This window comes from Mustela nivalis (assembly GCF_964662115.1).
Source record: "Mustela nivalis genome assembly, chromosome: 1".
NCBI lineage: Eukaryota > Metazoa > Chordata > Mammalia > Carnivora > Mustelidae > Mustela > Mustela nivalis.
In genome coordinates this window covers 117303690-117330597 of record NC_139020.1, presented here as the reverse complement: position 1 = coordinate 117330597, position 26908 = coordinate 117303690, and the positions used below count along the sequence as shown (strand labels likewise).

At 44.2% G+C, this 26908-nt stretch overlaps 1 protein-coding gene across 20 annotated transcripts in view; it reads left to right on the top strand.

Annotated features, from left to right (window-relative positions):
* Window positions 1-26908, top strand: part of KALRN (kalirin RhoGEF kinase) — a 661801-nt gene that overhangs the window by 238455 nt on the left and 396438 nt on the right. For all 20 annotated transcript variants that reach the window (XR_014303322.1, XM_082700868.1, XM_082700867.1 and 17 more), the window contains exon 6: window positions 18050-18172. Coding sequence is in view for 19 of the 20 variants with exons in the window: in XM_082700868.1 (XP_082556994.1) it covers window positions 18050-18172 (123 nt within the window). In the remaining variant the exon portion in view is untranslated. The remainder of the gene's footprint in view (window positions 1-18049; window positions 18173-26908) is intronic.

Here is a 26908-nt window from a genome sequence, read left to right as displayed (position 1 = left end):
CAGGGGGCAGGTAGGAAGCTCCACCCCCTCCTCCAACACACATGCGCACGTGCACGCGTGTACACACACACACACACACACACACACACACACACACACACACACCCTACCTTGCCCTGCAGGAGAAAAGGCCCACAGACCAGCCAGCAACCTAGGAGATGGCCTGAGGGGCTGGGGGGGAATGGAGGGTAGGGGTTCTCACCACTGCTGTAGTCAAAGAGCAAGCCCCAGACAGGACTCCAGGATGCGTGCCCACCAGTCTCTGTGGTTCAGTCCCCTGACCCTTCTTGTTGGGAGGGTGGCTTCAAAGAGCTGCAACCTTGGGGCAGCCAGAGGGCAAGGTCTTTACTTGGCAGTTTGTAATTTCCTGCTGTTTTTAGAGAAAGGCTTTGGTGCCCTCTTGTTCCTGCCCTCCCTCCTCCTGGGGCCTAAACCATGGCCCCCGCACACCCGACTTACTGGGCTCAGGGTGAGGAAGTGTGTCTGCATCCCGCCCCTACACAGGACACAGTGTCCTGTATTATTTCCAGCCTGCTGGTCCTGGGAATCTCTACTTACTTTTTCTCATTTCCTCCCCTTGAACATTAGAAACATTAGATTCCAAAAATAATCCAAGTCACAGTGTTCTGAAGGCTGCATGTGTGAGTGTGCTCTCCCAAAGCTGTTTTTCTCCTCCTCGCATCCTTTCTCCCTCTCCTGTGCTTTCAGCCCTGCTGTATGTGGCGGTCACAGGCCTGCAGAAGGCTTGTTGACCTGTGGGTGTGGAGAGCAGATAAGAAAAGGCAGGCCTGGAAGGAACTCAGAGTGGGGGTATAGGAATTAGGAGGACTTCAGTCCCTCCCAGATCGTCCACGTGGGCTGCAAGGGGCAAGACCAGACAGCCATGTGTGAATAGACTGCATATGCAGCCTCTACTTAGGAATGGACCCTACAGAACGTGTGGACCCCACAGTGATTCCTTAGAACTGAGAATGGGGATACTATGTTAATAATGTTTCCAAAATCCAGGTTGTCACACTGATTCTGCCTGTACCAATTTAGGTGAGCTTGAAGGAGAAGGCTCTGATCAGAGGCAGGCGTTATGTGAAGCCCCAGGAAGTAACTGAGAATCATTGATTTACTCATTTGTAAGCGGACGTTGAGTGTCTCCCATGTGCCAGGTCCTCTGCTAGGTGCTGGGAACCCTGTCTCCCACCCAAGCCCTGGCAGGGGGAATCATGTAGGGAAGCTTAGGGAAAATCAGGCTTAGCACTGATGGGGTTCCTGATACTTGTAAGAAAAGGATGGCACAGAAATAGTGCCCACTCCAGTGGTTAGAGTCCAGGTAGATATCTAAGTCTCTCTTGCTTACTGGTCAGGAGTTAGGGTTTGGGGGGTGGCTAGTATGTAGTGGGGAGACTGTGGGGGTGGCCCAAGAAGAAAGGTAAACTGTCAGCTCTGTCCCAGTAGGGGAACTGGAGGGAATGTCTTAAGTACCATTTTTGGAAGAACAAAAAGACATTCAGGTACACGTTATTAAGTGGAAAAACAAGTTAAGTCTCTACAGTAGGGACCTTTATCAAGGCATTTTACTTTGCAGAACGCAGCTTCCTTCCTTCCCTTCATCTTCTATCTTACTCCCCTGGACCCCTCTCCTTCCTTTCCTATTTGGGACCTTTCTCCTCCTTGTGCTTGTACCCTTTTCAGCCCACACTCACCCCACTCTTTTTGCTTCCATTTTCTCTGAAACTATTGTTTCTCTTTCCTTTAGTGGTACTGCTTCCTTCTTTGTGTGGAACTAAGGGAGGGCTCCATGTGTTTCAGGCCTCCTCGGGAGAGCAGAAAGAGAAAAGGCCAGAAGACCCAGCAACTGCTTCTAGAAAAAGCTTTGGCTTTTCACTTGGCTTTGCGACCAGGATTTGAATCTCAGCCTAGCCCCTTGTGAACTGAATGGCTCTCAGTGTCCAGTTTATCCTCTGTGAGCAGTTTCATTATCAGCAAAATGTAGATTTTAATAAATGCCTTAGGATTGGTATCCAGAGAATTATGTGTTCTTATTCAAATGGGTCTCTGTCTCATATGTGAGTAGAAGAGAATGTCTTTTCACATGTATGCACAGAGAGACTTTTCTAGTATGAAGTGCTGAGTTGACAGGTTACTGGTATCCAGAGTTAGGTATGCCTAGGTCAGGGATATTCATGGGCAAAGCCCCATCCTTGTGTCCCATGACTTTCCCTGGGATCATTCCCAAGCAGAGCCAAAGCTTTGTTAGAAGCAAGTCAGAAAACTCATGGTAAAACATGCAAAGGAACATTAATTCCCTTGGAGGAAACCCTTCTTTATCAGAATCCCAAAAAAGCTCTCCCCACCCCATGTTCACTAAGAAACCCCACTCTTACTCTTCGGCTCACCTCCAGCCCTTCTCAAAAAGCCTTTTCCAGGACAAGAAAGGCCCTGTTATGGGGATGGTTACTGATGTGAATGAAGATAAAGCCCTTTCTTGGTAACAGAGAAAAAAAAGGGATGCTTGGTTTCTTCCATGCAGATCAAGCAGACTGACTAGTCCCACCCTGGAGTGGTACTTGTCGTGCCCTAGGAGGTTTCCTCAGGAAGCTCACCCTTATCATGAGGGGTCAGGAGAAGGTGCAAACTAGAAAGGCCTGGACCTAGAATGGGGAGGGAGACTGCAGTTGGGCATTCAGGCCCCATCTTCAGGACATCCTCCTGAATGCTTTGCACAGTTCTCACGCCTTCATTTAGACCAACCTCCCTCCCACTCTGCCTACTGAAACCCTCCCCTAGCAGAAGGTCCACTCCAGTGCTACTTCGCTCACTCTTCCCTCTCGGAAGTGGTCTTTCCTTCTCTGGGCATCTTCCCATAGTCCTTTATCCATCCCTCTCAAACTGGATTGTTCCAACTCATCTTGTATTGTAGCTTTACACTCAGAGGTCTCTTCCCCCCAGATATATTGCAGCTTTCTGGAGGTCAGGCTTGGTGTTTTGGATACCTCAGTGTTCCCCAGAGGCAAACAGTCAGTGCCAAATAAAGAGTGGACTGTGGGAGTCCACACTCCTCCCCAGGCTGCCTGAGTGACTGTGCTGTACTCTGAGCTGACACAAGAGCGCCACCTACTGCTGAGTGGTTTCAAGGGAGGCTGCTCCCGGGCTCTCCCTTATAAATGGGTTCTAGCAACCTTCATCTAGCAATGGGCAGAGATTGGGAGGCCTGACCCCCAGTTCTGGTCGTTTTAGACTAATCCAAGTGTGAGCAGATGAGGCGCCCCTGGGAGTGTAAAGGAGAAGGGAAAACTCTGGAGAAAGTGGGCTTCCAGGTGCCTGATTAGATGTTGAGGGGGATAGGGAGCTAAGGGAACCATAAGGCCTTCACATCAAGACAGTAGGATTCGGTGGGGGGGGGGGGGGGTGGCGGCGTGGAAAGAAATCCCAAAATATTTTGGGAGAAGGAAGGGTGACTAAATTAAATATAAGTGTAAATTTCTTTGAAGGCACAGGAACATGAGGCGTGGTGATCAAAGCATTAGACCATGATTGGTCTCTTTATTGCATTTCTGCCCTGATCGTAGGGACAGCTGGCACTATCTGAACATAGGAATTCGCCACAGTCCTCTAAATAAGACTGTTAAAGAAATGGAGGGTTTGGAGGAGTGACTGGGCTTCCTTCTCCGAGTTCTTCCTGAGCACCTGCAGGGTATGCTCTAACAGGTGGGCTCAGGGAGCAGAACACATGACCAAGTCCCTCTTCCTGAACGTTCCTGAACTTGTCTCCCATGCCACCTCTAGCCTCCCTGGGGCCCCACAGCTGACGCTGCTGGAAGAGGGTAGAAGGGAAAAGGTGGGGGTGCTAGCTTTCGTCCTCAGCTGGAGCTCAAGCCCACCTAGCACACGTGGCTTCAGCACGGCAGCCGCCCCCTTCCCCCGGATAGGGACCTCTAGAGGGAGGGCCACCTCCTCCTTAGCCCATGTGGAATTTTTTCTCCCAGATGTGCAAGTGATTGGCACAGCCGATTTTAGGATGCGTGGGAGGACTGGATGAGAACATCCAGCAGACGCTCCATTTTTGCAGTAACAATAATAGTTACCATTTACCGAGTGCATCCTGTATGCCAGGAACAAGCATTAGCTCATCTAAATTAACTTGCCAAGGGCCAGATCTCAGTTTATGCCTAAATTTAGCTTTGGGATAAAGTTGGGCACTATTTTCTCAGCTTGGATTAAATAGAGTTTGACCTCTTCAATTCTGCATTTTGGGAAGTAAGTGAAGCACATTTTCTCACTCCAGTGCTGAGAATGTTTTATCAGCATCTGTGGTTCAGATGGAAGGAATTTGGCCACTCAGAGTCAATATCCCAGGGCTGCCTAGGCTGACTCCGGCTCGGTTCGTCCTGTTTCTCATCTTCTTGACTTGCTGGCTCCTGGATGACCATTTCTTCCCCACAGGGAGGGTACTATGCATATTGCCGTGCTATAGGGAATTTGGTTCATTCTGGCAAACAGACTGGAAATGAAACATACAAAAAGCTGCTAGTTTAAAGTCCGAAACATTTATGTTACTAGTGGACTTGGGTGAGACATTTCATCCCTTCACTTAGTATGATGAAGGCAAGAGTGAGGACAGTGGCCTTTTAAGGCCTAACAGGAGTCTGTGCTTCTCCAGGCAGAGCTGAGCTATGGCTCATTCTCAAGGGCAGTGTGTGGTATGAGCATAAAGTTTTGCAGCCTGGGTTTCTCTAATCAGAAAGCAACTACTTTTGAGACTGCCAGCTTGTCCTGGCTGAACACAGGGGAAGTGGAAAGGGAGTAGCATGCATTCAGCCTCTATTATGTGTTTGCACTTTTCATATGTTCTTTATTTCCTCTTTTATATTTATCTTCTTTGACCCAGACACTGAAGCGTTTATAAGAACAAGGAGTGTAGGGGGATGGGTGGGTGCAGAGAAGCCACGGTTGTTGGTGAGAAGGCTGTAATGTGCTAGTTGATTTTGTTCTTTGAGATCAGGGCTGGCTCAGACTTCTCTTCGCAATGAGGTAAAGCACTGTCTTATCTGGGGACCTCAGGGTAGACCCCCAGTCAGGGTTAAAAGCAAATCTGACCATATTATTGACCTTTAGTGGTTCTCCACTGCAGACCAAACAAAGAACAGTTCCTGGGCCTTCCAACCTTTGTCCTTTGTGTCCCGGCCCCTCCCTTCTCCTTTAGCATCCTTTCTCAGTACCTCTCACTCCTTACTCCCTGCCCTGCAGCTCTGGGTACCTCCTCTCTAATTCATGTTTGAAGCCTCCAGGCCTTTGCTCAAATTATGTCCTCTCGTTAAGATGCCCTTCCCACCTACATCTTCACCTGACCAAATCCTGGTGTCTTTCAGCTGTTGTTCAGCTGTTGCCACCTTCTGGAAGCCATTCAGGCTTTTCCATACCTCTACCTCTGCCAAGTGGGATCAGGAGCTCCTCTGGAGTCAGCCCACAGTAGACACTTTTTTTTTTTTTTTTAAGATTTTATTTATTTATTTGACAGACAGATATCACAACTAGGCAGAGAAGCAGGCAGAGAGAGAGGAGGAAGCAGGCTCCCTGCTGAGCAGAGAGCCCCATGTAGGGCTCCATCCCAGGACTTCAGGATCATGACCTGAGCCGAAGGCAGAGGCTTTAACCCACTGAGCCACGCAAGCACCCCAAGTAGACACTTTTCATAGTGCTTCTCACACTTAAAATTGACAGACTACTGATCATATTTATCTTCCTCATAGATTCTGACTTGATCTTTTATCATTAGTCTCTCATCCAATGTCTGGAATACAGTAGGTACTCACTAATTGAACAAAATAATTGTACTAAGCATCATAAACATGTGACTATATCTGGATGCTTTTGGCTACAAGAAACAGAAATCTGGACTCTGTTTCAGTGTTCCATCTTTTAATTCATTTTGTCCCTTTCCCTCCTATTCTCTTTAAGATGTGAATTATGATTGTCTTGAAATTGCTACTTTCTAATTCATAGCCTGGTCATCTCTGGGTCTATTTATGTTGGCTTTTATTTTTTTGGTTGTCAGTCACTCTTCCCTGCATCTTCATATGTCTGGTAATTTGTGTACTGGAAATTGCAGATGATGTGCTGTAGAGACTCCAGATTAGGTTACCTTCCTCCAAACTTTGAGTTTTGTTCTGGAATGCAGTTAACTTACTAGCAGATCTTGATCCCACTGAGCCCTGATTTAGGCTTTGCTATGACAGATCCACTTCCATCTTTTCATTAATCCTAATGTACAGTCCTTCTTGCTCTTAGGATGTGGTTCTTATCCTTATATCCTGGTCTTTCTGCGGACCCAACTCAGTGCCCAGAGAATTCACCAGTGTTTCTCATACTGTTTGTATTAGAGCTCCCAACATTTCCCCAGCACTGTATAATCTAAAATTTCTGTTCAGCTCTCAGTATTCTTCACTTCCCACAGCCATTCTCTGCAGACTTTCTGGAGTTTCTCCTTACATGTCATAACTTGGGATTTCACCAAAGACCTTAAGGAAATTTTAATGAAGATTTTTTTATTTAGCTCCCTCTTTTAGCTCCCTCTTCCCTAATACCCTATCACTGAAATTCCAACCACCTTAGCAGCCCTGAACTCTAAACTTCATTTTGTTTTTTTTGTTGTTGTTTTTATTTTTTTAATTTTTTTAAAGATTTTATTTATTTATTTGACAGAGAGAGATCACAAGCAGGCAGAGAGAGAGGAGGAAGCAGGCTCCCCACTGAGCAGAGAGCCCGATGCGGGGCTCGATCCCAGGACCCTGAGATCATGACCTGAACCGAAGGCAGCGGCTTAACCCACTGAGCCACCCAGGCGCCCCCTTCGTTTTGTTTTTATTTGTTTGTTTGTTTGTTTTATATCCACCAAGACTGCTGCTCTCCACTGAGTTCCTGTTTTCCTGCTCCAGAAAGGGCTTCCATTGTGTACTTCTCTTCCTTCATGGGTGTTTGGTCTGTGTTGGTTATTGACCTATGCTTTCAAATAGTTTATAGATGGTAGGGTTAAGTCTGATACCAGCTACCCTATTGTGGATAGGCCATAAGTCTCCTCACAAACCATTGCTTACATCACCTAGAGAGCTCCTGCTAAATCAGAATCTTCAGAGTAAAGCATAGGAAGCCATATATATATATATATATATATATATATATATATATATATATATATATTTTTTTTTTTTTTTTTTTTTTTAACAAAAACACTTCAGATAGTTTTGAATTAGGTTTGTGAACTTCTGCAGGAGACACTGGAACAGTGAGTTTGGAAGAAAAAGAAATCAGTGTGGGCTCAGCTGGTCAAAAAAGGCATTATGAGGAGATGACACTTTAATTGCATTTCGAAAGATGGGAATGATTTGAATATTAGGGTGTGGAGCATTTCATGGGGGGAAAGATGTGAACACAAATATGGGGGTGGCAATGAGCACAGAATGATGTATTTGCATGGTAGTGAATAGCACATGGCTGGAAAGCATGCCTGGTGTAGGACAATGGTATGAAATAATAGGGAAAGGCAGATTTGGACCAGACAAGGAGGGAGGGAGTGCCTTAAATGCCAGAACAAGAAGACTGGATTTTGTTTGCATTGTAGATGACAATAACTGGGTGTGTTTGTACACGCGTGTGTGTTTTGACTGGAGGAATGACATGGTAGAGCAGTATATGAGAGCAGTGAACCCAGTGGGGGCAGATAGCTTGGTATAAGGGAGAAACTAGAGTCTGGGGAGACCAGTATGGAAGCAATGGCAGTAATATAGGCAGGAGGGGTTGGGGGGTGAGTAGCAGCAGGAATGGAAAATAAAAGGCATATTTCAGAGTTATTTGAGGAAAGAAAGAATGAATGGGATCTGGGGAATCGGGTGAAGATGTGGGATGTCAGAGGAAGGTAAGAGTTCATGGAAAAGGCACAGTAGTGGGAGATGCTGCAGAACATCAAGGGGATATTCATATTGAGTCAAGCCACGAGGAGTAGTCCAAAATTTAAGTGTATATTTGGGAGACAGTTTGATAGTGGGTTTAAAAGCATAGGCTTTGGAGTCATGCAGATCTAGATTTGAGCCTTCAGTATACCTCATTTGAGTCTTCATTATGTGATGCGGGCCAAGTTGTTTATCTATTTCCATAACTACGAAAAGGTAGTGATGATGGCATCCACTAGCTCCAAGGGCTGAGGACTAAGATGATGCTATGAAGCTCACTGTACAGAGCCCAGCACACACTTGGTATTGTCTTTTATGAGGGAAGTCACGCTTAGAGAGAATCCTGGAACAGAAGAAATTGCATGGGATTTAGGTTCAGATGGACACTGGGATTCTAAATTCATCCCCATCACTTCCAAGCTGTGGGATCATTGGCCGTCTGCTGCAACTCTTCGTACTGACTTTTCAGCATGTTTAAGATGGATTGAATAATACTTTCTTTGCAGCCTTATTATAAGGACTACATGAGGTCATCCACTCAAGTACTTGGTATAGTACCTCACGTACAGCTTGGTGCATGAAATGGGGAACACTACTCGTGTTGTTGAGGCTGTGAGCCTGGATGGATTTTCAGGTGGGCAAAGCCTGGTGAATAAAAGGCAGAGGGCTTAGGGTCAAGTTGGGAGACTGTCACAGTGAGGGTGTGAGACACACGGAAGGAGGTCTCAAAGGGCCAGCGAGAGGAGAGGAGGCACGTTTGGATAGATCAGTGTAGGACTGGACGACTGGTCAGCTTTCAAACTGAGAGTGTTTCTATTGCTTTTGCTGGGCGGAGACATGAGGTGTCTGGGAGGAGCGTGAGTGTGGACACATTGGCGCTTGGGGGAGAATTCCATGGGTGTGTGGGAGGCAGGGGGTGGAGGCATGGGAATGCAGGAGGGGGAAGCGAGGCATGTCTGCAGCCCATGGCCTGCCCCTGAAAATGACCTGGTGCAGGGGCCAAAGAGAGGCAGTTTCATAACTCCCTTTCACAAAGGTCCATGTCAGATCGTGATGAGAGACCAAAGAGAAGGAGTGAGAGAAGGAAGAACTCAGAAAGGCAGAGATGGTTGGTTTTCCTGTGGGTGCAGACTTAAGGCAGTAGTAAAGGTAGAGCCTATTACAAGGAGTTAGGGAGGAAGTGGGTGGAGGGAAAACAAAGGCAGCAGGGGGCAGAATGTACTTCTGGAAGGCTGGTGGTGATAGAAAAGGGGGCTGGAGTGAAGCTCTGAGCACAGTGGAAGGTGGAGCAGCAGGGTTAAGAGCCTCAGCCCTGGAACTCGGCCTCCCGGGTTTGAATCTCAGCTCTGCCGCTCATTAGCAGTGTGGCTTTGGCAAAACTAATTAACCTCTCTGTGCCCTACCTGTAAAAATGGAAGGGATAATATTGGGGATTAATAGTGTGTAAACCTGGTGATTCACAGACCTGTACCCCTGGGGATAAAAAATATATGTTTATAAAAATATTGGGGATTAATATCTGGGCGATGAGTATGATTTTAAGAGGATTAAATGAGTTGGCATCGTGCCTAGCACATAGTGAGCGTTCAGCAAATGTAAGTGGCTGTTAATGTTGTTAACACTGTCATTGCTCCATCACTAAAAGAAGGTGAGAATGAGAGAGGCAGATGGAGAAAGGCAAGACAAGAAGAGGCACGGTGCTGCTGTTTGTATAGTCTGGCTTTGAAATATGGAGGCAACGCCTGCAGGGAGCTTCCTTAGACTCGACCACACACTCTGATTGCAGGACCACCACTGTGAGTGACATTTCGCACTCATCTACTCAGGGCGATAGAATATGAGAGCCATGGTTTACCAACAGGACAGTCTTTGCACTAATCCAGCTCAGCTGCAAGGAGACAGGAGGCGCAGTGGGCAGCTGCAGAGGCTGACCTGGCTTATGAACTCCATGCCCGACGGGAACCAGTATCTCTTGTAAGAGGTTCATTGGCACAGTTGCCAGGACTCCTGCAACGGACATGCCAGTTACAGGAGTTATTAAACTCTGGGAAGCCCAGTGGATGGTGTCCCCCTCAGGTATTCATAGTTCATCCATCATCTCTCCAGGCCAGAGAGAGTTTACCGGTCACGGTGGGTGTTCTTACCATAGGCAACATGATTTTGTAACATGTTGTCACACACTGTCTTCCCCTGTCTCCAGGGAAACAGAATGGGGATATTAGCATGCAGAAGGGGAAAGAGTTTTTGTTCACTCCTTACTCACGATGGGATATATGTCTATTTTATAGAGAAACTGGGGCTCTTCTGGATGGGAGCAACATGTTAGAAGGCTAGATCTGAGATCTAGGAATTAGGGAATTTAGAGTATGAAAAGTTTAAGAAACATGCTAGGGGATTGATAGCATGTCTATGGGTTAGAGAGAGAGCCAGGTCAGTGAAATTATTTGGCATCCTAGCTGATTTGGTGATAGGGTCTCCCAGGTAACCAGGCTGAGCCATTTTCCCTAGAGCAGCTGGATTTATGGTGAAAGATAAAAATTGCTTGTCTTCTATATAACATATGGAAGTCCACCAGTTGACATGTCAGAAACCTACAGGAAAACGGGCAGAACCCAGAGCCCCTCCTCTCCCTCAGTAGATATTTGTTGACACCTACATATATCGGGCACAAGTCCTAACTGCCTATGCTTTACCAGTGTCGAGATGGTCCCTCAGAACCCTGAATGCCTGTGACCTGCGAGCCTTGCAGATACAGATGGGGCAAGGTGTCAAATTCTCCAAGGAGGAATTCTAGGAACATAGAAACTAGGTCCACATGTGGGGTCCTTTATCGTTTCTCTCTCTGCTCTCTTTTTCCCTTAGCAGGAGAGCTTGCAATCCTTGGAGAACAGATCATTGCAAACCAGGCTTGAAGGGTCTTAAGGGTCCTGGCGTTTGTGTGTTGTCCTGCTTGCATGAGAATTTATGCCCCAGCATCAGTTAGAGTTCAAGTGATTGCAGAACTGTAAAGTGAAGACATTAGTCTTCAGTTCCCTCGCACTTCTCATTCCCTCTCCCTTTCTACCTCTCTTGTCCCACCTCAGGTTGGATCTTGCCCCTGGGTCAGGATCACAAAGGGCCTTGCCTTCTCCCTGAGCTCTTTCTGTATCCACAATCAACTAATTCCAGGGGGAGCTGCAAGAATGCTGCATTTTAATAGTAGTCTCTCCTGAGTGAAAAACCATGAGGAGCAAAAGGGACTGAGTCTAAGAGTGAGAAAGTTGGGGATGGGAGAAAGGGTGCGAAAGGGAGGGTCTGGAAGCAAGGCAGGAGAGAGTGAGGTCCTGGTTGGTACACACTGGTAGGGCAGGAGGGCACCAGTGCCCTCAAGCGTAACTCTGAGAGGATGGACGTGTCTCTGAGTCCTGTGTGGGCAAGGGCACCCCCAGCACTCCTCTGTGTATGTGAAGGTGGAGGAGGTGGAGGGTGTACAGGTGTCTCTGTGTTCACAGCACCCTGTGGTCACTGTGGGGATGCCTCTTGGGGAGGGTAGGGCAAGGATGGGTTTGTATCTGAGCTGCAGGTGTGATTTCTATTAGCCTGCAGGGATTTTGCAGTAAGGTGAACTTACTGCAGTTTTATTTTTTATTTTTTTTTTTTAAAGATTTTATTTATTTATTTGACAGAGAGAAATCACAAGTAGATGGAGAGGCAGGCAGAGAGAGAGAGAGGGAAGCAGGCTCCCTGCTGAGCAGACAGCCCGATGTGGGGCTCGATCCCAGGACCCTGAGATCATGACCCGAGCCGAAGGCAGCGGCTTAACCCACTGAGCCACCCAGGCGCCCCCTTACTGCAGTTTTAAATCCATACCTTTCATCCATTTTGTGCTTTAAATGAAAACATTAGGGAAATATATATATTAGAATATGCTCATTATATGGATTTTGAAATCTATCAGGTGAGTAGCACTTAAAGCATGAAACTGTTATTGTATTTGAATCTCACTATTACCCTAAGGTCCAAAGAGTGTCAGTTGTTATCCCATTTTGCAGATAAGGAAATGGAGGCTCAGACCAATCTGTACTAGAGCCCGGTATTTGGAGGCTTTATTCTTTGTACCATAATACACATAAAAGCTTGTTGTTGAATTGACCACACACCACATGTCCCAGGCATAGCAATGTTCACCAAAAAGGATTTGTTAACACAGTTATGGCATAAACTTCTATGGCTGGGTCACTCCTGTATATAAGCAGAGTCAAGGAGACACAGGTGACATCGGAATGTACATATTTAGGCAAAGAAAATTCTTTGGTTGCCTTCTATCCTCTTAATCAACTTATCAAAGCTGAGTATGAGCAACTTTAAAACCAATATAATCTATAATTGTAGACAGTACAAAATACTAACACTAGGTGGTAAGGTGCTTTGAAAGTTAAAACTCTAAATCAGATGCCATTGCTAAATTTGGCAAATGAAGGCAAATAAGCCCAAGATTCTTATTTAATTTCTTTGCTCTATGAAATAGTTTATGCTTCATTAAAAACAGAACTGAACAATAATAACCTTTTAGCCATCCCTATCTTTGTAAGAACAGGGGAAAAAGGTTTCTGTTTATTTTCCTATTTTGCATATAAATAGATTCTTTATATCATTTTTATATATTAAGAACCAGATTTTTATATTTTCACTGAATTTTAGCCAGCATTAAAAAAAAATCATTTAGTTTAGTTAAAAGCAAAACATGAGAAAGAAAAAAAAAACATAAAAACGCAAGTAGCTTACATGTAACATCTGTCTTCTTAATGAGACAAAACTATGTTAGTTTCTAAACAAAGAGGTAAAATTTCATTATCTAGACATGAACTTTCTTTCCTCTTGGAGGAATTTTGTTATTATATTACATTCTGTTGAACCTGCCATTTGTAGCTTCTCAAAAAAAAAAAAAAGATGAAAGTGTTTGAAACTACTGTGGAGATATTTTCTTTAGTTTTGTTTGTTTGTTTATTTGTCTGTTTTCTTTAGCTCTTTGTGTCAGTCTAGTTCAAGTGTCTTCCAGAGAACCCAAATCATAAAATGACCTCGCTGGAAGGGAGCGTAGGCAGGCCAGCTTGTCTCGGGATTAGTCTGTGGCCAGCTCACTCATGCATTCATTTCTCTTGAGACATATTTATTGTTTCGTGGAGCTGTTTGAATCAGCTGTCCCAGGCCTTGGTGGGGCAGGGGTGAGGGGAGAGGAGCAGGCTGGTTATTGGAGAAGGAATGGCCCTATGTGAAGGATAGCATGTTACCTTCTCTGGAGTCTCACAGGCCCTGGTGGCTGCCTTTTGGGGGGTAACTGCCCTGGGGAGACCAGACACAAGACATCCTACAGCCGTGTGCCTGGTTCAGCAGGCACTCAGTGAATGTGTGCTGTGTGGAGTCGATGAATTCTAGACCCTGGGCTTCGCTTCTCTGTGCCTGTTTCCCATCAATAAAATAGTCATGATGGATGCAATGAAAGTGTTGAATAGACATGTTACGTAGAAGCTACATACAAGCAGTGGAAAGAATGGCGGGAGGAACCATCATCCCTTGACCTGAAAGATTTCCAGGTCCTAAAGGGGGGTGGGGAGTAGTAGAGTAGACAATTCCTGAGCTGGAGGCAAGGAGGATGATAAATAGGTTACACATTAGAAGCCTGGAGGCTTCCAAGATTACACATTAGATTACACTTTAGAAGCCTATGCCTTCCAAGACCTTAGGACTGACAGATGGAGACCCACAGATGTAGAGAAGGCTTTCCTCTTCCACCTCTGCCCCACAGTCACCCCTAGACTTACTATAATGTATTTGCCTTGCTGTTATAGCCCTGCACCATGGAGAAAGGCTGCCAGGGTGGTTCTGGTACCAACCTTATAAGGTCAAAAACTCCCCCTCCCAATCTGTGAGAGTAGCCCCAAAATGATTGGAAACAGCCTGTATCAGAGATCACCTCACTGTACATCACCACTCCTCCCCGCCCAGAAAGACCCACTAAGTATGCAGTCCCAAAACAACATAGGGGCCAGCTCCACCTCACAGAACCTTGCCTGCTCTCCCCTAGAGAGGGTACAGTTGCTTGAATAAAAACAGTTTTCTGCTTTCACTTTGGACACTGATCTCTAACTCTTTATTTCATCAGTGCCAAGAGCACAGACACAATGCTTTTTGCACTGATATTCTGAACTCTAACACCTCAGACAAATATCAGGGCTGAGACTAACAAATTGCCTTTCTCTGGCTATCAAATAATGCCAGTTTTCTCACTGTCATTCTTTACCTCAAAAGTTAGAAATGTAAGTTGCAGCAATGAATATACATACCTTCTGATCCAGGAGACTCATTAAAACTATTTTATTCTGAATGAAAAAAAGATATTTTGTAAGTTTCCAAATCGGAGCTTACCTCCTTTCTGGGAACCATGTATCCCTTGCAAATGAGGAGGAACCCCAAAATGAGACTTGCCCACAGTCTCATAGGGAGTTAGTGGCAGAACCAAGCCGAGCCAGCTGAGACCTCATCCTGCTTGCTGCACACTTGCCCGTGAGTGCACACATGTGCACGTGTACATACATGTACATGCATTCTTTCCATAGTCAGAGGCACTGAATGCAGCAGAAATGACCGTGATGCTTGCAGACAACCAGGCCTATAAGGGTGCAAGCCATATACCATGGGGCGGTAGACTCAGGCCCAGAGAAGACTTAAGACTGTCTCTTAAGCAATAGGCGCCTTGGAGAGACTCTGGTTTCTGATATCACATGGAACTGTCTGGTCCCCAGAGTAGCTCTTTTTCTTTCTTCCCAGCTACAGAGATATGTCACCTCTTTGGAGCACTGCCTCCTGCACAGCTGATCTTGCCAGAATCCCTGGCCCCTGGAGAGCTGCCAGGAGGTTCCAAGTGGGAGGCAGAATCCAGCTGAATGGCCTGGGTGCTGACATCACACAAGAAGCCCATTCAGAGAGGTGCACGGTTCCTCCAGTGCTCCCTCCTCTTGCCTGTCCTTTAGTTCCCTTCTCTTCCTTTCCACCCTAACTGGCCCCCATCCAGCAATCCCTGCTCTGTAGTCCATCCCCACCTGGCACCAGGCAATCTCATTGTTCTGGTGCTAGCAAGAAACTCCACTGCTGGTTTGCTTGTCTAGGTATTTGTCGAACAGAAAGTACAGGGAAGGTCACTTCTCAGCCACTGGGATACTCAAGAAAGTATGTGGAGTGAGTGCTTTTCATCACAAATTCCACAGACTTCAGGCATTTCAGAGTTTCATTAACTTTATTGATTCTTTTGTCAATGAAGAAAAGAGATGAGAAATTATTTTAAAATGGGGTTGAGAGGCAGAATTTTAAAGACCAAAAATTACAGAATAAGATTCTTTTACACTCCTGGGACATTTGTCTTCTTTTTCCCTTTGTCCTTAATAATAATTGAGGGGAAAAAAAATCAAAGTCCCCGTGAGACTGACTGAGGCTGGCTGACCCAGGCTAGTGCACACAGCAATGTTGGCCCAGCTTCTGCAGGAGCCCCCAGCCGGAAACGTCGTCTGGCAGCCGGAAATGTCCTCTGACACCCGGAAATGAAGAGAGACACTTTCATCCTTTCTTTATTATCCAGATAGGCAGCTGGGAGTGATGTGGGGAATTCAAAAAAGAGAATCGCCTCCAGATCACACATGTTCGCCTTCAGAAGGTGTTATACTTACGTGTAAGTTGTCACAGCCTTGATGTCTCTCTCCTGACCCCCAAACACAGAAGCCTCACTGCCCGCAGCACACCTCTGCTTGAAACTCTCGTAAGCCTGTCAAACTTGGCACATCTAACACAGAACTCACTATCTCCTGTCTCCCATCCCAGCTTCTTACCTCCTCTTTAGGTAGCAATTGTGGTGGCAACTTTCCTACGAGGACCCAGGGTGCCATGCCTGACTCCTGGCTGTTCCTTAGCTCTTCCTCGCCCTCCCTCCCCAAACAATTAGGAGTCTTCATTCCTTTCCTAGGAGCTCTCAAGCCTGCCCGCTTTGCAGACTCCCCTGTCACACCCTTGAGCCTGGCTTCCAGGTTTTCACTGCACCCCTCACCAGGATTACTGCAACAGCCTCTAACCCTTCTCCCTGTCCCTCCTGCCCACATCCCACACTGCAATCAAAGCTCACATCACATTTCACTGCTTGGCTTAAAACCTTCCATACCACTTGCTGCCCACAGAATATAGTCCAGGTTTCCTAAAGCCTATTTCCAGGGCTGTCCATGGTCGGCTGTCCCGGCTACCTCTCCAGCCCCATCTTCTCACTTCAGACTTCAGAAGCACAACAGGAATGCTTTCAGAGCCCTCCACACACTGGGCTGCCCTGAGTTCTGCTTCTTTGGTCTCCCCATTGCCTGGAGCTCACATCCCTCCCATCTCCATATGGCTAATACCTACCTGAGGGCTCAGCTCAGGTTGGTACCTCCTCTGGGAAGCCTTCTCTGCGCTTCCTTGTTCTCATTCCATTAAGGGTAGCTGCTAGCTTGGTAGAACATATGGAACTTTATCTAGATAGAGATTTTTTCAAGTTGTGATTTTATTCAAGTCCTATGCCACATTGTACTAATACTATATCTGAGTCCTTGTTTGCTTTCCATGCTGGGCTTTAACCCACTGAAGCTCAAGGACCACGTACATGTTAGTCAATTCTGCTTTTCCATTGCCTTGGACAGTGCCTGGCACATAGCAGGTGTCCTGCAAATATTGGTTGACTATAACTGAAAAAGTAAAGTCACTTTACTATCCGAAGGGAAATAATAAATGAGTCTGGGCTCCTACCTCCAGGAAGGCAGGTGCCATCTTTGCCACTGCCCCGCCTGCACCTGTGCTCAGCTCCTCCCTCCATGCTATACCCTGCAGCTGAGCCCATCCCAAGTACGGAGCCTCAGTTCAAGTAGAGGAGTCCTTTTTTCCAAAGGCTTCACACCTTTCCTGGCTATGTCACTTGACTATACCTGAATGATAAAGAGGATTTCTTGACTCAGGTATTAGGAAGTCCAGAGACAAGGCAGAGATCGGGCAAAGCTCAATCAGGGATCTATACCCTTTCTCTCTCATGGGCTTCACCCTTAAGCTGCCGCAGAATGACTGCAACAATTTGAGGCTCAGAATCACCATGACAGTATCAGAGGGAGAGAAATTATATCTAAGAAGTAGGGTCTGTTTTCCCAGATGCTTCTAGGCAGATGTCCCCCCATATTTTATTGTACTGAGTCAGGTAGCATTCCTGTTCCTTAGACAGTCCCATTGGCTGGGAAATGTCCTACATTGATTGGTTTAGATCTGATGTCCCGAGAATGGATAACCCTTAGAGTGATCCCTCCCTTGGAATTGGGGTTCTGGTCACATCCCCTTAATGTGTGTGGGCTGCCTGGGAGAAAGGTAAAAACCTAAACAAACAAACAGACAAACAAACAAACAAAACCAGGGCACAGAGCTAAGGAGGAGAAAAATAGCTCAGTGCTCACCGTGCCAGCCAGAACTCAGCCTATCCTTAAAATCCTCCTCTTCTGGTTCCTGATGGATTATAGTAGAAACCCATCAGGAACTGGAACTGGGAGACTACTGAGTTACAAGAAAAGATGGCATAGTCTAGAGTCAATGCAACAATGTGTGTTATTGGGTGATGTGATATGGGACAGGACATGTTAGGATGCCCTGTTGCTTCCAATAAGGGTTTCTCTCTTCTACTGCAATAGGGAATGGATTCAGCCACCACGTGCCCTTCAGCCCCATCCCCAAAGAAAGCCTGGGGCCCTTTTGAGGCTTTCTAGTTTTTACAAAAAGGAGTTGATAGGGACAATAAAACAGCTGCTTCTGCCATCTCCCTGATTCTTACTCATTTTCTCTTTTTCCCATAGGCTCTATATGGTAATGCAGATGCCATTATGCTGATGATGCATCCTTATGCTAAAAGTGAGGGCTTTCCTGGGAAACTGGGCTGTGGGCCACCCCCACTCTGAGAATAATGACTGGTTCTCACTGGGCACCAGCGGGAGGACTCTTTTTTCCTTCCAGTAGCTCTGGGAGTTTTGCACTGTTGGGCCCATGGCCCTTCTGACTACTGCGTACCTTCTTGTCCCCTCTAGATGTTTGACTGGATAAGCCACAACAAGGAGTTATTCCTCCAGAGCCACACAGAGATCGGCGTGAGCTACCAACATGCCCTAGACCTCCAGACGCAGCACAATCACTTCGCCATGAACTCCATGGTGAGTGGGGGGCCATGAACTCCATGGTGAGTGGGGGGCCATGAACTCCGTGGTGAGTGGAGGGCGTTCTCAGCACCACCTCTGGAGGCAGGACAGTGAGGGGAGGAATGGGAGGAGGGGCAGGATAGAAACAGACTTGAGACCCGAGTAAGCGGGAGGGACTCTGAACATGCCAACTTTAGCATTCCATGGGGTTGTGTGCAGGACATGTGGCCAGCCAGCCATGCCTATAGCAGATTATGGCCCATTTCTGCCTCTGGACTCTGCTTTGCTTGGTGGAAGGAAGGTGCTGGGGTTGTAGAAGGCATTTGCTCAGCACAGGATGATAAGGGAAAGTTGTGGGTTCCATTCTGCTGGTTTAACCACATCTTTTGGTCCCTGGCATATGTAAGTCACTGAGCTGGGATGGTGACGGACCTCAGGCTCACTGGAAACATTTCCCTGGAAGTAGTTGAGTGAATTGGGGCTGTTTATACTGGAGAAGGGGAGCCTTAAGGGACATGCAGGTGATGTCTTTAGATATTGACAGGGCTGCCTTTGGAGAGATAATTCTAGAATTGCTCTTTGTTGGTCTAGGAGGCAGGACCATCTAGGGGAGTCTAGTTGGAGGGGGAGGCAAGACATGGCTCAGGGAGACGGGATGCACTGGGGGTTAGTGAAGTCCCGAGGCTGCAGAGTGTTTAAGCAGAGTGTTCAATATTCCTCTGTGATGCTGAATTCACAGAGGAATATTTGCTAGCTGTGTGGCCATAGGGAATTTCCTTCTCTGGCCTTCAGGTTCTTCATTCATTCATAAAATGGAAATAATAGCTACCTTGTAAGGTTGTTGTGAGGTGCTGATGAGGCGATTGTAAAATCAGTTGTAGTTGTGCCTGGTACATTGCAGGTTGTCAGTTAATATTGGTATGATAATAATGATGGTGGTGATGGTGATATAGGAGCCTAGTCCAGATAAAACCCATGATTACTTGTAAACCTAATACTCTGGGATTCTGTTTTTTCCACGTGGTTGCCCCAAGACTTTTCTTCAAGATCTTGTCTGCCCTTTGAACCCCCTGTAGCCTAATTATGCCTCAACTTACCTCATTCTATCTTCTGCCCACTATTCCTATTTGTGCTCCTTGTCCGAAAGAATAGCTCCACCACCCCCCATCCATCTGAACACAAAGACACCTTATTTCAGCCAGCGATGCTGAGAAGGGAGCAAGTATTAGAAAAATGTAAACATGGAGGATCATGGAGGCCAAAAAGCAAGAGAATTTCATTTTCTACCAGGTTGTTTTAAATATGCTGTGTACCAGACTTCATGTACTGAAGAAGAAACAAACTGGCTTTAAGTTATATGGTGTCTAGTTGGGGAAATAACCCAATCTAGTTGGGGAAATAACCTGCAGCTTGAAATGTGCAGGATAGAGATGTGCTGAGTTAACTGAGAACCCGAATACCTCACTCGTATAAAGCAACAGGGATTTATTTCTTGCGCCTATCACATGCCCACCATTGGCTAGGAGGCGTGCTACTCATCACAGTCCCCTGGGACTCAGGCGGATGGAGAGGCTGCTGCCTCAGATGTTGCTGCCTGTCCCATGCGTGCTGGCTTTGAAGCTTCTGCTTAGAAGTGACACATCCCACCTCGTTAGCCACCACCAGGCATACGGCCACGTTGAACTTGCTGGGTGGGGATATGTGGTCCTACCACGTGCTAGGGAGGAAAATGTGAGGTATCTGCCGACAGCCATGATGACTAGCCCTGGAAACCATAGCCAGGTGGAGAGGTTGTGGAGACAATCATCATGAAATTAGCAGAGTAAGACAACTGTGGCCGCAGAATAACAGGTTGTGGGACCAGGCAGGGAAAACATCAACAGTGATCTGGTTATCAGTTTGTACCTACAACAGACTTAGGTCTTCATCTGCATGTAAGGACTCATTTCTGTCTAACCAGTCTCCTATAATTATGTCCCATCCCTTGCTCGATTTAGTCACAGAGGAGCAAAGCAATTGATTATAGGTGATTAAGAATGTGAACTCAAATCTAGTCGTTTGATTATCTGGGTACCTTGTGGGCTTCCCCTGGTGAGTTTGACAAATTCTGTGTCAGAATCTTCATGTCACCCAACTGCTTGGCCCTAAGGCAGACAGACTCATTTTGATAAGAAGCGAAGAGAAACGTAGTTAGGGAGGCAAGTCTGCTACCAAGCCCCTCAAAGCAAGAAACTACAAAGCTAAGTAGAGCAGTTGGTTTTGAATGATCTGCTCTGCAGCCCCTCTCTGTTCTTATGGATCACTGGGAGTTAATGGCACAACAGAAACCTTTCTCCCGACAAATTGACTTCTGAAGTCTCCATTTTCAGGACAAAAAACAAGGGAGGAGATTTACTGAAGGGAAATACCTGTGGAGCTGGGAGAGAGAGAAGAGGAGATTTAATATACAACAGCCAATTAGCATGTTCAGTGCATCTCATGGTCTCCCACAGCCGACTGTGAAGGCAGGCCACTCGCAAAGGCCTCCTTGGACTGATTAGGCTGGCTCTCCTCTCTGGCTGGAGGGCAAGGCAAGGGACATCCCAGGGTTGTTTGATCAAATTGTCTGGGCACTAGTGCTTTATAAACATGCCTCCCACTGTGCCTTTGTTAACCCGTAGGTTTACAGGTTTGTTAGTAAAAGCAACTTCCATAAAGAAGTATGTCAGCATCCCAAACAGGTAAAAGGAGGGAATTACAGACTCATTTTCTCTGGCCTGAGTGATGGATGTTGCTGCCAAGAAACGGATGAATGCAAGCAGCTATTGCTGGAGCCCGGTGACTATAGAAAGATCCACTACTCAGGGGAAGTGGGATTGTGGATTGTTCTGTAAATTCACTGAGGCATTTCTCTTTCTGTTCTTGGAAATTATATACCCACCTATACATATACCCACAAATCTGTCCATGTAAATGCACATGTAGTGTGCTTTGTTTCAGGTTATAGGTAAGTTCTTTCGGTATTCATTGCTGAAATAGGCTAGTGACTCCATATCTTTTGGGGAGGTCACAGACCCCTAGAAATCTAAGGAAGCTTGTGGGTCCTCTCCCCAGATTAAGGTGTATATGAGCATTTTTTTTTTTTTTAGATAATCTCAGGGGATTGAAGAGTACCCTAAAGCCTTTCAGTCCACCTCTCCAGTTTAAGATCTTAAGAACTTCATGATTTCTTCATGCATTCATTCCCCAGATAATTAAGGATCAGCTGTTGTACTAGATAGTGGGCATATGATGGCGAACAAAAGAGAGATGGTCTGCCCCATGGAGGGTCCAGTGGAGAGACAGATGTTTAATAAATCATCTCACAAATAAATATATAATTACAAACAAGTAAGTGTTATGTTTGAAGAGTAAGGTATGCTATAATAGGGGATAATAAAAGAAACTCAATTTAAATGAGGAGTCAGGTACATTTTTTAATTGACAGTCAACCCTGGCATAAAGCTCATTTTTTTTTATTGATAGTAATTAATGGCCTGTGATGGATCAAAGAACTCATAATTAAAGAATTTCTAGGTATATTGTTTTATAAATAAAACCAACCAACTTATAATGTATCAGGTTTTTGTTTTCATGTGTCTAATTTTATATACTCGTTAAAGACCCCACTCCAGCTGAGGTGACCACTGCTGAGAAATAATTGCATATCATTAAATCATGGAAGAAAAGCCAGAAGTTTCCTAAGTTCTATCAATGGATTGGTACCAATAAAGGCCATCAATTATTAACATACATATATTAACATATAACATATAACATGTATGTATTAACATACAAATATTAACATAACATAGTGGGGGAGTGTTACCCTACTGAGTAAGGTACATGAGCAACTCTGAAAGAAAAAGGTTAAAATTGGTTGGTCTTTGGATTTTTGCCATAACAAGTTTTTGTTTTTGTTTTTTTACAATTCCCACTGGGAAATTCTAGATTTTTTGATCTTCAAAATAACAACAGCAATGACAATGATAATAACAATAACAATAATGTCATCCTACCTACTAAACCTAGTAGGAAAATATTCTCAGGCTTCTTACAGTGCCTCAGAAAGCCAGGTTTCTTGAGCTCTCTGAGGCCTTCCTCTTGCTTAACTCTGCCTGTCACTGTGGAATCCTTTCTTACAAATTCTCTTTCCTCTGAGTGTGGCCTTCTCTGATGAGAGTGTGGACAGATGGAAGTATGGTTGATCTTTACTATGCAATCAAACAGTCATGTAGCCATCCATGTTCTATTTCTTCGTGAAAAAGACACTCGCAGGAGTAAATCCAAACGTAATGCAGCTTATTTACAGTTTTAATTAGCTGGTTCTTTGGGAAAAAAATAAATTGCTAATGGCTTCTGTCTAGAGTTTTAAAATATGAAATGATGTTCATTTTCTATTATTATGACTGTGAGGATTCACATTAGTGATAACCGTGTGCAGCTGGGTAGTAGGAATCCTTTCTGCTATAGCATGTTTGATAGCTGCTTTAATCCTATTAATTTGTTCAACAGAGGCATGTATTGCCATTTGTGTGTAAATTGGGCCAATTGGAGCAAAACCCATGGTGTTCTTTCTTTTTGTTTTGAGGGAAAATTGCAAAATTGGTAGCAACAAGGGAAAGTCAGATCTGGTGCAAGAGAAATAAAGATGCTGAGGCAGGTCTCCTGACCCCAATTTGAGAAGCCTTGCTTTGGGGTCATCTGTGATCTTTGATGCTTGGGATCTCCAAACCATGATTCTTTAGCACTTCCCCAACCTCAAACAGGGAGCACTTTTCATAATGATAATGTTTCTAGATTCCAGTGTAAACACACACACACACAATTGTGATGTTTAAATAGCCTGTATTTGATCCTGCCATAGCTGCAAAGCTCCTTAGTAGACATAGAACCTGTTTAAAGAAGTAAAAGATGAAGAAGAAGAAAAGGAGGAGGAGAAGGAAGAAAAAGAGATCTATCTTGTCTGGTGTGCATTTGTCTTTATAGTACAATTTTTTTTCAAAGAATCACATAGTGAGAGATGCCTTGGTGGCTCAGTTGGCTGAGCATCCAACTCTTGATTTTGGCTCAGGTCATGATTTCAAGGTCCTGTGATTGAGCCCTACATGGAGCTTTGTGCTCAGTGGGGAGTCTGCTTGAGGATTCTCTCTCTTTCTCTCTTTCTCCCCTCCCCCAACTCACACAAGCTCTCTCTCAAATAAATAAATTGATCTTAAATAATAAAGAATAATGTAGTGAGCTTGCTAAAAATGCATATTTCTTTTGGCTCCCACCCTAGTTATAGGCAATCACAATCTCTGGAGAATGGGGCCCTAGGAACCTGAATTTTTAACAGGTTGCCTGCAGGTGGTTTATATGCACATTGAAGTTAGAGAACTATTGTTCTGTGGAATATTTAAGTATGAAACATTCACTCCCTAAAAATAAAACATCAAAGTTCTGAAAGTCCACTTCCACTATGATAGCATGAGGAGCTCCACAGACCCACTCTCCAAGGGAACTGGTAAAAATAATTTAATTTAATTTAATTATTTTTTGGTGATAATTATTTTACAACAACTTTTAAGTCTCTGTAAATGGTCCTAAGTGTGTTCAGCAAGTGAAGTAATGTTTATTCAAGAAAATCTACAAAAACTCAACAAGAACATTGAGTCTGCAGTATTTGAACCAAGATGCCCTCTCTCCCTCTCCCTTCCCAGTTCAGTAAGATGAATTTGCCTTCCAAATTGGCGAAACCAAGAACACAGGGCCCCCAGCTCCCAGTTGAAGGGGGACATTTCTTATCCTGTCCCAAATAACCTGTTGCTGAAGCTAAGTTCTGGGTGAGTGTGGCCAAGCAGGGGGATTTCCTTCTTCTGCCTAGCTCCTACTCATGGAACAGAGGTTCTCCCATAGCTGCAACACTGCTGAGCATCCTAGGTTCCAATCTCCCTTGCCCCAGCTTGTGAGGCAGAGGTTCCATGCTGGGAGAGGCAAACTGAGGCCTGAGGCTACTCATGCTGAAAATTCACTGAATTTTTAGTTGCTAAGGTGGTGTGTGGGGGGAGAGTGTCATTCAGGAAGTACACTATTGTCCCTACTCTACCCCCAGAACCATGGCTCAGAGATTTTGCCTGGGGGATGGAAATAAACTAAAACATAGAGCTCCAAGTCTTTTCCTAAGGGAAATGACCTCATTTGCAACAGAGAGTAGAGAAGTTTAAGCCAACAGCAATGTCAAACATACCCTTAAGGAAATTCTGGTGATAGTAGGCAGGCTAATGTGGTAGAGAGAACTGAGGATAGAGACCTTCTGGGGACAGAGCAAATCTCAAACACAGACCTCATAGACTCTCCCTTCAAAGGAGACTAAATTTGGTTGGATAGGTCTAGGAGCATTTTTATGCCCCAGGACATTTTGAATAATCACCTGGCCATTAGTAGAATTTAATAGCTACAAGTGGTAAAAGAAAGAGAAAATTAAAGAGAGCACTACCAAGATCATTCTCATCCCAGGGTGACCATAGGAATACCCAAAGCAGTACCACCTGGGGAACATCAGAGGTCACCCACTGTGGGAGCTGAGGTGGAAATAGTCTTCACTAAAATAGTCCAGCCAATCACAAAACAAATAAGCAAATAATATTAACAAGCCCCAGAAGTGGGGGATGAGGACCCAGAGTGTTATAATATACTATCTAAAATGTTCAGTTTAAAAAAGAAGAAGAAGAAAAAGAAGACACGCAAAGGAACAGAAAAATAGGACCAGGAAAAAAAGAAGAAGAAGAAGAAGAAAAAACAGATAAAAAGCATACACTGGAAAGACCAAGGAACAGAAATTGTCTTTGAAAGTGACCAGATGTCAGATTTAGCAAAAATTTCAAAGTAGCCATTATAAGTGGTTTTTTAAATGACATTGATAAATTATTGAACACTACATCTGAAACTAATGATGTACTATAAGTTGGCTAATTGATCTTAAATTTTAAAAAAATGAAACTAAAGGAAACAATGATTGAAGAAGTAAAAGAAAGTTTGATGATAATGTCTCCTTAAACAGAGAATATCAGTAAAGAGAAATTATAAAAATGAACCAAAAGGAAATTCTGGAGTTGAAAAATACAGTTGCTGAAATGAAAAATTCACTAGAAAGCTCAATAGTAGATTTGAACTGGCAGAAGAAAGAATTAGCAACCTTGAGAATAGATCAATATAAATTATACAATCTGAAGAATAGAGAGAAAAAGAATGAAAAAAACCAGGACCTCAGAAAAATATGGTATGGGAGTACTAGAAGGAGAGGAGAGAATAGAATAGAAAAAATATCAGAAAAAATAATGGCTGAAATCTTCCCAGATTCATTAAAAAAAATTACAGAGCTAGGAAGCATCGGAAGCTCTAAGGAGGATAACTGCAAAATGACCTACAAACAGACACATCACACTAAAAATAGTGAAAGCAGGGACACCTGGGTGGCTCAGTTGGTTAAGCATTCAATCTTGATTTCAGCTCAGGTCATGGTCTCAGTGTCCTGAGATCAAGCCCCATGTGGGAGTGGAGCTTAAAAATTCTCTCTTTCCCCTTCTTCCCTTGCCCCTCCCCCCTCTAAAAATACTGAAAGCAAAGACAAAGAGAAAATCTTAAAAGCAGCATAAGAAAACTGACTTGTCACAAGGGTATTCCAATAAGTTTAAAGCTGATTTCTTATCAGGAACAATGGAGTTCAGAAGTAAGATAATATATTCAAAGTGCTCAAAGGAAAACACTGTCAACCTAGAATCCTATATCCAGCAAAGCTAGCCTTCTCAATGAAGGTGAAATAAAGATATCCTCAGCTAAACAAATACTGAGAAAAGTTGTTTCCAGCAGACACACTTTATGAGAAATTACAAAAGAAGACTCTAAACAGTAATTTGAATCCACACAAAAAGACAGAGTACTAGTAAAGATAATTATGTAACTATAAAAGACAACATAAATGCATATTTCTTCTTTTTCTTTTAGTTGATTTTAAAATTAATTGTACAAAATGTGTATAATGTGCTATTGGGCCTATAACATACAGAAATATATGTGCCAGTAAAGCACAAGTGTTGGGTTGGAACAAAGCTGTATTGAAATATGGAAATTACTTCCTATGGTAATTTGAATCCACAAGAGCTAATGAAAAGACCCAGAAATGATAAATGAGGAGGTTAATATGACAAAAGCTGTAAATATACACTTGTTCTTTTTTTCTCATTTCTACTTCTTTAAAAGACATGTATAAAATAGATAATATAACAATCTAACTTTAAGTTTGTAGCATTTATATCATAATATATATAGTAATAATATCACAAAAAGGGAGAAAGGGAAGAAAGCAATATAGAAATAACATTTTTACTCACTGGAATTAATTACATCTGAAGCCGATTCTGACAAGGGAAGTGCGTATAGTAAGCTCTAGAGCAGTAGTTAAGGAAATAACTCAGAAAATATAGTGAAAAAAATCAGTAAAGATGTTAAAAAGCTACATTATGAAATATTCACCTAATGGAAAAGAAAGCAGTAGAGGAAGAATAAAGGTATAAAAATTGCGATGTAGATTAAAAGTAATATGGCAGACATAAATCCAACTATATCAATAATGACATTAAAAGTGAAAGGGTTAAACACTCTACTCAAAAGTAGAGACTGTCAGCCTGAATTTTTAAAAAAAGAAACAACAAGATCAAACTATAGATTGTCTATAGGAGACACTCTTCAGAT